Source organism: Brassica oleracea, chromosome C1 (assembly GCF_000695525.1).
Source record: "Brassica oleracea var. oleracea cultivar TO1000 chromosome C1, BOL, whole genome shotgun sequence".
NCBI classification, from domain to species: domain Eukaryota; kingdom Viridiplantae; phylum Streptophyta; class Magnoliopsida; order Brassicales; family Brassicaceae; genus Brassica; species Brassica oleracea.
The window spans coordinates 16,337,665-16,352,780 of record NC_027748.1 but is presented as its reverse complement, the minus strand read 5'-3'; the positions used below and the strand labels follow the sequence as shown (position 1 = coordinate 16,352,780).

Below are 15,116 nucleotides of genomic sequence, written 5' to 3'. Positions count from 1 at the left end.
ATAAAGTTGATGTTAGAGTTAAAAAAAAAAAGACATTGCCGCTGGCACACTAGTAACGTCTAAACGACTTTGGTAACATCTAAACGACTAAACAAAGCGATCATTTTTTTTTGGTCAAAGCGATCATTTTCTATAGATTTGCTATAAAGGATAGAACCACATCGTGGTGGTCTAGTGGTTTTATTAGAGGAGATATTGCCATGTTGCTCTAAGCCGGGATCGATTTTCCTCTAGTAAAAAAATATTAGCTTCACATGTTTCTCAGCAACAGAAATCGCTTGGTCCGGATGCTTCTCTCTTTTTCTTAATAGTGATGAGGTCGCGTTTCTTAGACCTAGTCTTTCTTGGTGGTGATGAGGTCGCGTTTCGTGGTCTAGTTGACCGGTTTGATGAATATACACAGTGTATTGGTCCATGAAATTTTGTTTTCCCGGACGTTCTCCACAGTTCCAATGATATTCACAGAAGGCTTTTAGAGATTGCCCGCCACAGTGACTGGCGCCAGAGTGATTATTACTGTCCACCAGAAAAAAAAAAATTGAGATTCTCACTATGAAATGCGGTGAGCAGAGCTCTGGTGAGCTCGGCAGCAGACATTTCGGAGACAACGAAAACCATGGTTTACTAAGGGGGTGTTATTGTTTTATGTATTTTAATTCATTTGAAAATCTAAACCAAATCGAGTATTATTGGTTATATCATTTTAAAATCCAATTTTAAATCTGTTGTTATTGAATAACACATTTAAAAATAGATTTTAAAATCATGTGTTATTCAATATTAAAGATTCCTTTGAGGATTTGATCTTAATTTAGATTTGAGTGGATTTATATTTAATTTTAAGAGTAAAACACAAACAACTAAATATTGAGTTAAGCCTTGTTATTTTGACTGGATTTGCACTATTGAGTTTTTTCAGTTCCTTCTATTTTTGTTTATCCTAATAGACGTCGTTGATAAAAACCTTACTATTATGTCTTTTGTTCATTTTCAAAACATACATTAGGCACATGTCTTGCATACAAACATATTGTAAAATACATGTGAAAACTAAATTGGTGTTATTACTTATCATATTAAAATGATACTTTTAATGCTATCTTTTTTTTTTCAAAAGTGTGTCGCCGCATCTTCGTGCCTCAAATGCTTTCGTAACTGTCGTATGTGACGACAGAGCTAGAGCCGTTGTCGACGAAAAGGATCTAATTTTCTGAGGTGTTTCCTCACTATTTTAATACATGCTGGAATGTTGATGCTTAAGTTTCCTGTTTTATGAACCTTCCTCACCAAAGACTCAGGTTTGTTGCCAGATGTTTCATTGGTGGGGAAGAGGAGTCTAAGCTTAGTTGGCCGGAGTGCTTTAACTTCTCGTTATATCAACACGAGAATCAGTTGCAAAGAGGCTTTACTTTTAAATACCTTTGAATCATCACGAAATTTTATTCTTCCGAAACGATGGACTCGTTGCCAATTTGCTTCTTTGTGGTGCAGTGGTGGAGGTAGACGAAGAAGAAAAAGAACATGACCATGAATTGTTTCTTGAGTTGTTTTCTCTTGTGAGGAGAGAAATTATTGGCACTTCTTCTACTTTCAAATTAATAGTAACCGTACAAAGTACCACATCTTTTAGGCCTCCGGACTGTACATCGAACCGTGTTGAAATCTCACGGTAATGAACATCCCCTTTCCTGCAAAATCGTAGATACGAACATTCTTCAAAACGCCACACAACAATGTGGTCACCCTTCTTCTCGTCTACCCACAACACAACTCTCAGATCTTCAGCAGTTACAAGATTCCCAGAAGAGAACGTCTCATGTTCAATAATAATAAACTCATTGAACCCCTTATCAATGATTCTCACTACTTGTTCTGCTGTTCGAAAGCCAGTATTGTGTCTGCGAGTATTCCTCTCCTTCCATACATTGTAGACACACGCTTGGAACAACATTTTAATCAGGATCGTATCCATGCTTTGCAAATTGTTTATGCAGACAAAATGCAGCGTTGCCGACCAGTCAGGATCAGTCCTATTCCCAGTCAGTCGGTTCGCTAATGTATCCCAAACCGTGAAGGAGAAATGACAAGCGAAGAACAGATGATCTCTCGTCTCATCTCTTTCTCCACATAGAGGACAGCCTTGTTGTATTCCCCAAGTTCTCATTCTGTCTCCCGTTGATAGTCTATTGCGCACTGCCAGCCATACAATAAAGGAGAACCGCGGCACTCCTTGACTAAACCAAACTCCTTTACTCCAAAACACAACATTCTTCTTCTCTCAAATTTGATTCCAAGTTCGGGCAGTAGAGAAACTGGGTTTGTAAACATCATCTGAATGTTTCCAGAGCACCACATCACTACCCTTTGAGCCGTGAGGGACCGGAGTATTTTGGATGCGATCATAGAGGGCATGAAAAAAATGACTTCTATGCCCCCTAATGTTCCAGCCAGCTTGTGTAACAGCATCACAGACCCGAGCCTTACGAGCAACGCCAAGATGGCATATACCGACTTCCCCGGTGACTTCTATAACCTTGTCTTGCTTCAACCAATCATCAAACCAGAAAAAGCAGTCTTGCCATCATGTATCTCATACCTGAGGAATTGGTAAGCCACTGAACGAAGCTTCAATAGCTTTCTCCACATCCATGATCCTTTCTCATTCCCCTTTATATCCCAAAAAGAGTTTTGGCGCAGCAGATAATGCTGTATCCAAGACACCCAGAGAGAATCCCCGTTTGAAAATATCCTCCAAATGAGACCCAAAGCAAACACTCGAGATGAATCATGTAGCTTCCGTAACCCCAGTCCTCCTTTGGCTATAGGACAACATAGGTCATCCCATGCCACCTTAGCTTTGTGAGTCAGATTTGGAGAGCCAGACCACAAGAATGCACTACACATACTCTCTATCTCATTCAAACACGCCTTGGGAAGGATAAATGCTTGACTCCAAAAGTTTACGATGCTCGAGGTGATGGATTTAATCAATTGCAGACGCCCAGCATACGACAGACATTTGTTGCTCCAAGAAAGCATTCTTCCCCGCACCTTATCAAGCAACGGCTCATAGTCCTGTCGTGTCAGAGCCTTTGTAGTTAAGGGCATACCTAAGTAACGCACTGGTAGAGTCCCAACCTTGATCCCAATGTCCGCAGCTTCAGTGAGCAGAGGGGTAACATCTTGTCCGGACGCAAATATAGATGACTTAGAAGCGTTAATGTAGAGTCCCGAAACACTCGCAAACTGTTCCATAACCTCCAAAACGCCTTGAAGGGAGTCTGTTGATCCATCAGTGAATACTAAGATATCATCCGCGAAGCTAAGATGCGTGAGCTTTACTTCTCGACATTGCGGATGATACTCGAACTTCTGTGCTTCAGCAGCCTTGTTTAACATCTTAGATAAAACGTTGTTCAATATAACGTACAAGTAGGGCGAGAGGGAACAGCCCTGGCGAATCCCTCTAGCACTTGTGAAAAAACCCTCTAGACTCCCATTGACATTCACCGAGAACGCAGCCGTAGAGATGCAGACCCTAATCAATAGAATAAACTGAGAGCTTGGTCAGAGTCTCTCCCGCCTCATTACAAGCCGCTTAATAGTATTACGAGACGTTCTTGTCTGCACAGCTCTATGGAAGACAACTGTGTTCTGATCACCTGCACCCAACCATCTGATACAAGACTTCTGTCGAAAGAACTTCTCCTCTATACGAGCAAGTTTGTTCCATCTATCAGAAGCTACAGCTGCTGCTACAAAGGTTGTAGGATTCGGGTCAAGCAGCACCTGATTTTGGCAACAGCACATCTCGTCGAAAGCTTGCTTTGTTCGGCCTGGTAAGTCCCCGTAGTGTGTTTTGTTTATCATTCTCATATCATATTTAAGCAGCTTCAATTTCGCATGGAATCTAGACAGAGCTAGGCGCGAATGGAAAATGGGCTGAGAGGATTCCCAGACTCTTTTAACTGCCGGTAAGAACTCACTATGCTCAGTGAGATAGTTAAAGAACCGGAATGGCTTCCGCGTCTCATTCTCTGCTCCCACTAAAGTAACCACACACCGAGCGTGATCTGAGATCCCTCCAGCTTCAAATCTCGCCGTGGATTGCGGAAATTGTCTATACCAAGCTGCATTGATCAATGCACGATCTAGCTTCTTCCCAATAGGATCCTCATCGCGTTTGTTCCACCAAGTAAAAATTTCTCCCGTATATGCCATATCAGTCAAGTTGCAATCACCAACAAGATCTTGAAAGTTCTGCATACCTAACTGCATAGATCTAGTGACACCTAGCGAGTGTTCTGAAGAGGACAAGGCTACGTTAAAATCACCAATCACTATCCATGGCAGGTCAAGATGATCATAAGCTGCCTTAGTACCCCTCAGTTCCTCCCATAACCTTCTTCTCTCCATCTCACAGTTGGACGCATAAACTGCTGAGCATACAAACTGCTCCCCCGTCTCTAACACTTGAACTGCACACGTAATGACTTGATCACTCATATGTTGTTTAGTGACTGTTACCTTTTCTGACCAACAAAACCAGATTCTCCCCAGAGCATGATACTCATAGTTTACAATGGAAGCCCAACTTGGTAACGCTGCTGACACGCAAACTCCATACTTGTCCTCCTGAACCCGTGTCTCCAAAAGACAACCAAAATAGTATTTCTCCTCTTGAACCCATCTTTTAACCTCTCTATGTTTGCGGGCCATGTTGAAGCCTCACATGTTCCAAACAAAAAATGACGTCATAACTTCCTACTGGAAGCTTTTTTGGAGGTGGGGACAGTTCTTGACGCTTTAGAATCTTTAGGTCTAGCAGCAGCTTGCTTACTCAACTTAAGACTAGCGCCATTGCGTAATCTTACTGTCTTTGCTGTTTCCTTTTTCGCCACCCGTTCCTGAGTTTCTGCAATCACTTCACCCTCCTCAATGTCATCCTCCACAGTATTATCATCTTCCTATGCGCCCTCAATCTCCAATACACTAAACCGCGATGGGGAGATTTCCACCCCATTTTCTTCCTGATGCTCGACCTTTTCATCAACATTACTCTCCCTTATTGGCGAAAGTGAGAGAGTTAGACCTCCATCAACCAGAGCCCAATCTTGGCTCTGAGCTTCCGTGTTAGAAGGACCCCCAGTTACAGTGACCACTCGAGTTTTATTCCCAACTTCACCACTTCCCAAAACAGGAGGTATGCCCTCCAGTTCTAGAAGCAAGTCGTTTACTACATTGCGCGCATTGTTTAGCTCGTACCTCACTTGACCATCCCATTTATCACTTCCTCTATATTCTCCACTTCAACTGCTACCTCCTTATCCTTCCTAAGCACTTGAATTGCCTTAAATGTGCAATTTGTCCCCTTATGACCCCAAGCATTGCAGACACTACACTTTGGGGGCAATCAGGGGTAGCTTACGTCAATCATCACCGTCACTCCTTCCTTATCCAGGAAACTTATCTTCTCCAATAGTGGCTTGTGCAAGTTGACCTCCACCAGCGTCCGCGCCACATCCAACCTCGTACATTTCTCAGTGCTCGGGTGAAGCTTGACGAAATTACCTACAGCCCGACTCATACACTTCAAAGCCTTGTGGGAGAACATCAAACTCGGTACCCCTTTGAGATCAACCCACATAGGCATGGCAGATAGGTCCGGAGGATCGAGAGCCGTCTCTGGAGACCACTCATTCACCACCAAAGGGATATCCGCTATATGCCAGTATCGACGCTGAATCACACGGGCTCTCATCTGAGGATTTTCAATCCTGAATAGAACAATATTCTTCTCGAGAAACTGGACATCAATTTTGCTGCCCATCTTCGGAGAGGACCAGATACGATTCACCGTTGCATGGATAGATCCAACATGAGGAGCGTCTCCAATGAAGTAACCCACAACATAGCAGCGCCAGAGTGGGTTTGGGTCTGCCAAAATCTCATCAGGAATCGAGATGGAGACAATACCGTCAACTGCTTTGGGAGCTGGTTCTGGCTCTGCAACAGGGGGCTTTATCCAGGGAGATCGGTCTTTCCAAAAGTCACCGCCTTTTGACTTGCCCTCTGAAAGGGGTTGAGAGTCGCCGTCTTCGTCGCCTAGGCTAACCATCGCCGCTTTCTGAATTACTTAACATTATTGTGATTCAAATAACATAAGCAATGTGTGCGTGCTTTTTTTGATAGGTTCTTAAGCTTTTTAATCAAATGTAGACATTATCAAACATGAATACATAATTTTTTAGACATTAAGAAACTTCAGAAGAAGAAAATATATATTTCGCATGAAAATGATCAACTACATAATTAGGCAGTGAGAACTTCACTTGCAAATTCATTTCATTGATTTATAATAATCCACTTATTTTGATTTTGGAAATATATATAGTTATAAAGCTTTTCTGAAAACAAGTTTATTCTAATTTTTATTTATTAATTCTTTTTAGTAATCATTAAGGTTTAGGTTGATTAATAAATTGTTTATATTTAAAAATTAAAAAATTAAAAAGAAAGAAAAGGGAAGAATTTAAAAAACCATGTGTCTTCTTGTGAAATTCTTTATATTTAATATTAATTATATAATTAAATTATGTTAGTATTATATAATTAAATTATGGTGTATATTGTCTTTGATACCCCTTATCAACAATGCTAGCCTTGCTAATAAACTATAATAACAATTAGGGGAAATTCTCCATATAAGTTGCTATATGAGAGTTAGGCTAATGAGAGTATTTGATTCTGACAGCAAGAAATGGAAATGATATCAATCTCTCTATGCTTCGCAACTATCTTAGCATTTCTCTTCCTAAACCAAATTCTCAAACGAGGTGCCACCTCTAACCGTAACCGACCACCGTCTCCGCGGCGACTCCCCCTGATCGGAAACCTCCACCAGCTCAGCCTCCATCCTCACCGTTCACTCAGTAACCTCAGCCTCCGTTATGGACCGCTCATGCTACTTCACTTCGGTCGCGTCCCTATCATTGTAGTTTCGTCAGCTGACATAGCTCACGACGTCATGAAAACACACGATCTAAAGTTTGCAAACCGCCCGAAAACAAAAGCAGTCGATATAATTATGAACGGAGGGCGTGATGTGGCTTTTTCCTCCTACGGCAAATACTGGAGACAGATGAAGGTATGATCATTGTATATACTCCCTCGGTTCCTTAATAATAGACTTTCTAGAAAAAACGTTTGTTTCAGAAAGATTTATTTTTTGTGTTTTCTATGAAAAATTGTAAACTTCAAGAAAATTAATTGTCTTTATTGAATTACTATTGGTTAAAAGTTATTGAAAATTGAAAATTACAGAAAACGATACATTTATTATGTTAGTTTAATGTGTTTTCTTAATATGTGTGAAAATACTAAAAAGTCTATCTTTTAGGAACGGAGGGAGTATTAATTTATTGTGTTTTATGATAATTTTGAACCTAACCTCACCTAATCTAACGAACCAGATACTTTCTGCCAGCTAATATTTGAATCTTGCTTGATTTTGTATATATGATTATAACAATGTTGTTATCGAGATCTACGGACATAAATATAATATTCAACAACGAGTTAAGAGTTATAATTGATTATTTATTATATGTTGTCAACTTTTTCCCTTTCTGTTTTAGCCAAGACCACTAGATTTTAATCTGCGCTTAAAAGCATGAACTATTTTCCAGTTGATAAAAATATATGATATAAATTAGTATTTTAGTCTTGTTATACATTATTATGTTACAAAATTGTATTATATCAAAAAATAAAATTATAATTTTTATTTAGTTAGTTAATGTAATTATATTTTTAATCGTTTGATTATTTTTTTTAAAATATTATATGGATTGATTAGACTCAGCGCGTCTATTATTTTAAAATAAATTATTTTAAATTACATGAAAACAATACTTTTATATCAAGTTTGGACATGTGGTTGAACCAGTAAACACGATGACTTGTACATAAGCTGGTTTAGATTTAATGAAAACTCGTTAATTTAAAGCATGCAAACTTCGAAAAAAACCCGCAATCAAGTGTGATCCAACATTTGGTTGACCTGGTAGAAAAAAATAAATAATCTTCAATATATTTTAAGAGATGAATGAAACTTCTAATATATTTTTAAATTTATGATTTTTTATTTACTTAAGTGTTTAAAAATTTATATTTAATTAGTTGTTTTATATGAAATATTTGGTTTGGTATAAATATAGGATATTTGCAATTCTAGTAAGATTATATATAAATTGTATAAAAGTCACTTAATATTATATATACATTGTTTATACATTATTTAAATTTCATCATCAATTTTCATTAATAATAATTGAGTTTACATGATATGAGCTTGTAGCTGGTAAAATAGGTTAACTCTTAATCAATAATGCATTCTTTTAGAATATTACTGAATCTATATGTAAAAAAGAATGACTATATATTGATGTTAGTTTGTATAAAAAGAATATTTCAGATGTTATAAATCGTGCTGAAACACTTGTCTACAAACTTATATAAATATATATGTTATGATAAAGGTTGTCTTAGAAACCTATATTTTATACAACACCATAGAATTCAATAATGACATGTCTATTATTATGTAATACTATATTAGAATGCAATATTGGTTTGTGAAATTTTCATATTCAAAGAGTACAATAAAAAAATTCTACGAAAAGTTAATTTGATAAAATAAAAAAGATCCATTACCGAATTCATAGACTCTATTTTTATATTCATAAATACCATTTTATATTCATTTTCCTAAACAATGAGAAGTAGTAAATGATTTCATTAAAAATATTGTATAGTTAGAGAAAAATAAGGGTATGACCAAAAATAATAAATAGATAATGAATAGGTGAAACAATTTTGTTTAAATAGATTTTTTTCAGAATAGTTCTCTTTTAATAGTATAGATATTTGCAGGTTTTCTAATAGTTTTTAAAATTATTTTGAATAACAATTTTTATTATAGATATTTTTTATGAAAATTAATTTAACGTAAATATATATCATTTTGTTTTAACAAATGATTTGCTAAAGTGTTTTTTATCAAATTTGATTTTGTAAATATTTAGAATTATATAATGCTAGATGACATGGTATTATATGTTGGATGATATATGCTTTCATTTTAATAATTGATATCTAAATATTATATATCCATCTTTGAGCATAATATATGATGTATATAACGTTATTGAATAACAACAATAACATTGGATGATAAGAAGAAAAATAACTAGAGAAGTGCATCAGACAAAATGAGAAATAATAATAGGATTTGTGTAAAACATTTAAACTATTTATAGTTATTGCAGTTAATGGTAGGATAAAAAAAATAAAGAGTTTATATAGATGCAACAACTTTTTTTATAATATATTTTTAAAAAGGTTTTCTTTTATAATATAAATTTTCAAAATCGCATCTATAATATATTCTTATCAAAAATATCCTAACAATATATTTAGAATCCCCTATATATTAATTTTGAACAATTACAACATGTTTTCGTAGCCACGTGTCATCACGAAAATAATTCTTAGAATTGTTAGAAAAATAAGTTGGTCCATATAAACATATACTATACTTTTTATTAAACTAACTATCAAATTAATTAATAGTGTACAAAAGAATATTTTTTCTTTCCTTAAATAAAAGCTACGGAATTACATAATATGGTTAACATATATATGACAGTTAATGATTATGAATAATACATATTTGATAAAAAAAAAATTCAACCTCTCTCTTTTTTGTTTAATTTTATACTATTAAAAGAAAGTAAACAATCACATTAAGCATATAATAAAAAATAGATTTTTTCTTATATGTTATATTTTGAATTTTTAAAAACGACTATAAATTATTAAAAATGGTAAAAGTCTCACATTAAATATTTTGTGATCAATGGTTTAACTTTTTTTTTTTGTTCAAACAAGATACAAATGATCATATATCATAGGGGTGGGCGTTCGGATACACGTTCGGGTTTGTATCGAATATTTCAGAATAATGATATAGAACCCGTTCGGGTATTTCAGTATAATGGTATAGAACCCGTTCGGATTCTACACTTCGAGTCGGGTTCGGGTTTTTTATGTTCAGGTTCAGATATTTTGGGTCGGGTTTGGATATTTAAATTTTGAAGAAAAAATAAATAAATTATTCATTGTTTAAGTTTTTTGTATTTAAAATATATTTTAACTTAACTGTTTTTTAAAATTTTTAAAAGATTAAGCTATCAATAGGTTTGGAGATAAACCTTTAAAAACAGAAAGACACTAATTTAGTTGTTGTTTTGAAATTTTAGATGCAACTTTTGTTAATGCAAAAAACAAGAACTTGATATGTATGTTAAATGAGTAGCATATGATTTTGTCCATAATTATATGTATATTATCTAATTTGAGCAGTAAGAATCATTAATATAAATATTTTGAATAAATGAGAGAAATAAACTAGAAATATAGAGTTAAGTATACTTATGTTTGGTTATCTTCGGATATCCATTCGGGTTGAGATATTATCCGTTCAGATTCAGATATTACCCGAACTGGTGAAATTATTAATTTGTTTTCTTGTTCTAATTAGGTGATTTTTAGACCTAGCTGGTAAATATATACTAGACAAACATTTATATTTCGAGTCTGCACTTATATTCTATAACAGCTTGATATATTAGATTTGAACACTAACATATTAATATAGTTTGCCGGTAATTTGTTTTTCAAAATTTTGATTTTTAGATATGTATATGGAGTGAAACTAATTTTTACAGATGTCCATTTTTTTAATTGACGCTTATGTAATTCGCTGAATTCAAAAAAGAAGTTAAAAAAAAAACTTCACTCATATCAATGAAACAAAGACGGAACGAAAGCACAATGTAGAAAATGAAATCACTTATGGAGAGTCAATATTAAACAAATCGAGAGCAGAAAACCTAATCCTCTTTCGTCATTATACAATCGATGTTGCATATTTGGTTTTAGTGATTTGTGTCAGCCGCAAAACTTAATTTCCTTAGTCTTAAAAATAATTAAAATGAGATGTAATACGTTAATTCTTCAAGAATCATGTTATATTATAGAGACCAACATTTGTATTCATCATTTTAGAATCGATAAAGATTGATGTGTTGCAAAATGTTAAAATTATTTCATAAACAAACATCATTATAAGAACTCACCCCGCGCATGCGCGCGGGTTGTCATCTAGTATATTGTTAAACTGTACGCAAAATAACTTCCTTTAAAATCTAGTAAAATTATTAGAAGTGTTACTCAAAGAGCAGCTATGATGTATAAGCTTTGTTGATAAATATTTCAGAAAGGTCAACATATTCATTTGAAAAAACACATTTTGATCAACGAAAAAATGATAGAGTGAAGCCTTTGGTCTAAAAATAAATGATAGTGTGAAAGTTGGTGGCACCAAAGAACAATATAGTTTTGGTATTTAAATTTATCAGTCACGTTTTAGTTATGGATTCATGAGACACGTTTTGGTATGATGATATTTTAGTATAATGGAGTTATGTATAAATTTTTGGTGTATCATAGTAAGTTGAGTAATAAATAAGAGCATTGAATATTTTATAGTTAATTTTATAGTTAGAGAAATATAAGGTAACTAGATTAAGATCCGCGCCTTACGCGTGAACATGTATATATATATTATTTTACGTATAGTATGTTCTTTTATATATTTTAAAAATATTGGATAATGAAAAAGTCAATAACTATTACATATATAATTAAATTGGTGTAAATACGTAAATAAATTTTATTAATCGAAACAATCAGTTTTTCTATTTTATATAATTAAATTTACCTAATTTATACATAGATAAAGATTATATTTTTAATATTGATATATTGTTAAATGATGTGTTCTACTTATTTGTATCTTTTATAACAAAAATTTAAATCGCTAATAACAAATTTTCATTATGCAATGTTTTTGAAAGTCTTAGTAATTTATAATTTTTATAAACATTCAATGCAAATTTTAAAATTTAAATATTAAGTTGTTAATATTTGTTCAGAGATTTTATCAAAAAAAAAATTGTTCAAAGCAAATTTCAAAATTAAAATATTTATGTATTTTCTATGGTATATAATTTAATTAAAATATATTATTATATGATGTTATAAAAAAGATATTATTATAGATGGGACTTTCTACTTACATGATTTTGTGATAATTTGTATCTTGTCATAAAAAAATTAAATCATGGATCATAAAAATTTTAAAGTGAGATTTTTAAAAAGTTCAAAATATAACATATACAGAAAAATCTAAAATTTTATTATATGGTTAATGTGATTTTTTAATTTATTTTAGTAACTTAAAGTTAAAAAAAAATAATAGAGAATACACTGATTTATATCAAATCTTTATTATTCAAAATCATTAATTGTCATATATACTTTAGTCACATTAGGTAATTCCGTAATTTTTATTTAAGGAAAGAATTGAGAACATTAATAATTAATTTATGGTTAATTTAATAAAAAGTTTATTATATATTTAGATTGACCAACCTATTTTTCTAAGGATTCTAAGAATCATTGTGGTGATGACACATGGCTACCTCAAATGTTGTAATGTTTCTCTTTTAATATAAAAGGAATTGATTATTGTATAGTTAGAGAACTATAAGGCAAGACTAAAAAAATAGTTAAGTCTAATGAAAGGGTGCAACAACTTTTCGTAGGTAAATTTTTTAAAATTCTTTTTCTTTTAATAGTATAGATTATTATATAAATAACGAAATTTCTTTTTGGAAAAAAAAATTGCATTTGGGTGAAGAGCGTATGCAGTATTCATCTCCTCAGCAAGAAATTGGTTAGGTCCTTTGAGAATATAAGAGAAGCAGAGATAGTCGCAATGATGGAGAAGCTTGAGAAAGCTAGCTCTTCTTCTTTGCCGGTAAATCTGAGTGAATCTCTCCTCAGTTTGACAAACAATGTGATATGTAGAATTGCCATGGGAAGAAAATATAGCCTAGAGGAAAACCCTATGGATTTTGGGAATTTATTGAGAACATTGATGGAGCTTCCAGTTGGGGATTACATCAGGGGTTTGGCCTGGATAGATAAAATCCGCGGTTTGGATCGTAAAATGGAAGAAGTATGCAGAACGTTTATGGAGTTTCTAGAAGGAGTATTGCAAGAACATGTAGATGAAGGTGAGAAGAAAGAGACATTTGATTTTGTTGATATGCTGTTACGAATTCAAAGAGACAAGACAAATGGATTCGAGCTCGATAGAAGCGACATCAGACTCATCATGCTGGTAACTAAGATAAACCATCCTTTGCTTTAAGGTTTAAAACAATGTCTTTCCTAAAATAGAAATATCTAAGTAAAGAAAGCTATAACAAGGCATAATGTTTATTTGAATTACGATACTAAACATGTTTCTTTATAGGATATTTTTTTAGGAGGAATGACAACAACTTACACCACTCTCGATTGGGCAATGATGCGTCTTATAGACACCCAGAGTGTATGAAAAAACTCCAAGACGAGATCCACACATATTCGAGACATAAGTTCTATGTATCGGAAGAACAAGTGGAGAGTATGAAATACCTAAAGGCTGTGATTAAAGAAGTTCTTCGACTACATCCTCCTGGCCCTGTTAGTTCCTAGACAACTTAGTGAAGATGTGAAACTGAAAGGATATGACATTGCCGCTGGCACACAGGTAAACATCTAAACGACGAAACAAAGCAACCATCCGTTAATTATTACGAATATTATATCTATATTTACATAGCATACGTACGTGGTTGAGTAGGTACTCATTAATGCATGGGCGATCCATCGAGACACCACAACATGGGGACCAGATGCAGAAGAGTTTAAGCCAGATAGACATTTGGATCAACCTTTGGATTTTTCAGGACAAGATTTCAAGTTCATTCCATTTGGATCGGGAAGAAGGCTATGCCCTGGAATAGGATTTGCTATGGCTTTAATAGAGGTGACATTGGCCAACCTTGTGAACAGGTTCAACTGGAAAGTGGAGATTAGACCCCTTGGAGATGATGATCAATACTATCTAGCTGAAGCGACCGGTATCGAAGTTTGCCGCAAGTTCCCGTTATTTGTCTTCCCATCTTTGGCTTCATCTACTCTTTAGGGTGCAATGAGAATCAATGTCTCGGCTAAAAGTAGCCACTTGGCTGACTTTTTCCCTATCAAATAAAAACTGTATTTTCCACTAAGGTGGATATTAGTTTTTCTCTTGGTTCACTTGGTAATGGTGTGCTCTTGTTAATCTGGTCAGTGTCTGATATCCCAGATTTTTTTTTCTTCTTTTTATAAATTTATCTTTGAATTTTCATTTTGATTGGTCGCACATTTTTGGTTAATTAGGAGATTCTAGATCAAATAATAATGGAAAATTATTACCAAAAATTAAAATAATACTAATATATCACTAACTATATGGTCAATATGAAAATGTATTAACATGTGTTATATAGTTAACACCACAAATACAATCATACTTTTTGTTGCTGAAACAGTAGATTGGACATTAAATCCGACAGTATAGTATTCAAAAACTAATCCTTTCAAATAAAATATAGACCTAGACCAATTGAATTGATCCATATCAATTGAAATATGGACTAGATTTGATCAGATTAGTTAAATTGGAATGGGTTGGTCTCCTATTTGTAACAGCTTGGTTTTCTATTTATAACAGGTCGGTTTTTGGAACTAGGTTACCCAATTCTGACGTCTGATTCTCTATTTTGACAATAACAATTTGAGTATAATGTTAACTGCATACACATGTTAAGTGATATATATCGTTATGTTAACAGTATAATTCGTTTAGTTAAAATTACATTAGGATTATATTAATATTCTTTATGTATGTGATTACGTAATGATTGATAATTGATATAGGTGAAATTTTTTTTTTGGGTTAAATTATTCTCATTCACATGATTTTTTCTTTTTGTCAAATTGTTATTTCATTAAAAACCCATTAGGCTAACAAGATTACAAGTACGTTCATAAAGCACAATCTCCATCAAAACTACAAGCCAGACAAAAAAAGAAATCTAAAGACCAAGATCCAA

General features: G+C 33.7%; 2 protein-coding genes across 2 annotated transcripts; one reads left to right on the top strand and one right to left on the bottom strand.

The window, feature by feature from the left end:
* Positions 1 to 2,544: 2,544 nt before the first annotated feature.
* LOC106333105 lies at positions 2,545 to 4,719 on the bottom strand. The gene is made up of 2 exons (XM_013771589.1): positions 3,617 to 4,719; positions 2,545 to 3,538 (listed from the first exon to the last, which is right to left on the bottom strand). Exons 1-2 carry the CDS (start codon positions 4,717 to 4,719, stop codon positions 2,545 to 2,547), a joined length of 2,097 nt encoding a protein of 698 aa, XP_013627043.1.
* A 2,014-nt stretch (positions 4,720 to 6,733) lies between these two features.
* Positions 6,734 to 14,369, top strand: LOC106294938 (putative cytochrome P450 71A28). The gene is given in 6 exon segments (XM_013730659.1): positions 6,734 to 7,147; positions 12,827 to 13,312; positions 13,448 to 13,508; positions 13,511 to 13,658; positions 13,660 to 13,726; positions 13,820 to 14,369. Coding segments are annotated over 6 exon segments (1,494 nt in total). The 5' UTR covers positions 6,734 to 6,760; the 3' UTR covers positions 14,165 to 14,369.
* The last annotated feature ends 747 nt before the right edge of the window (positions 14,370 to 15,116 follow it).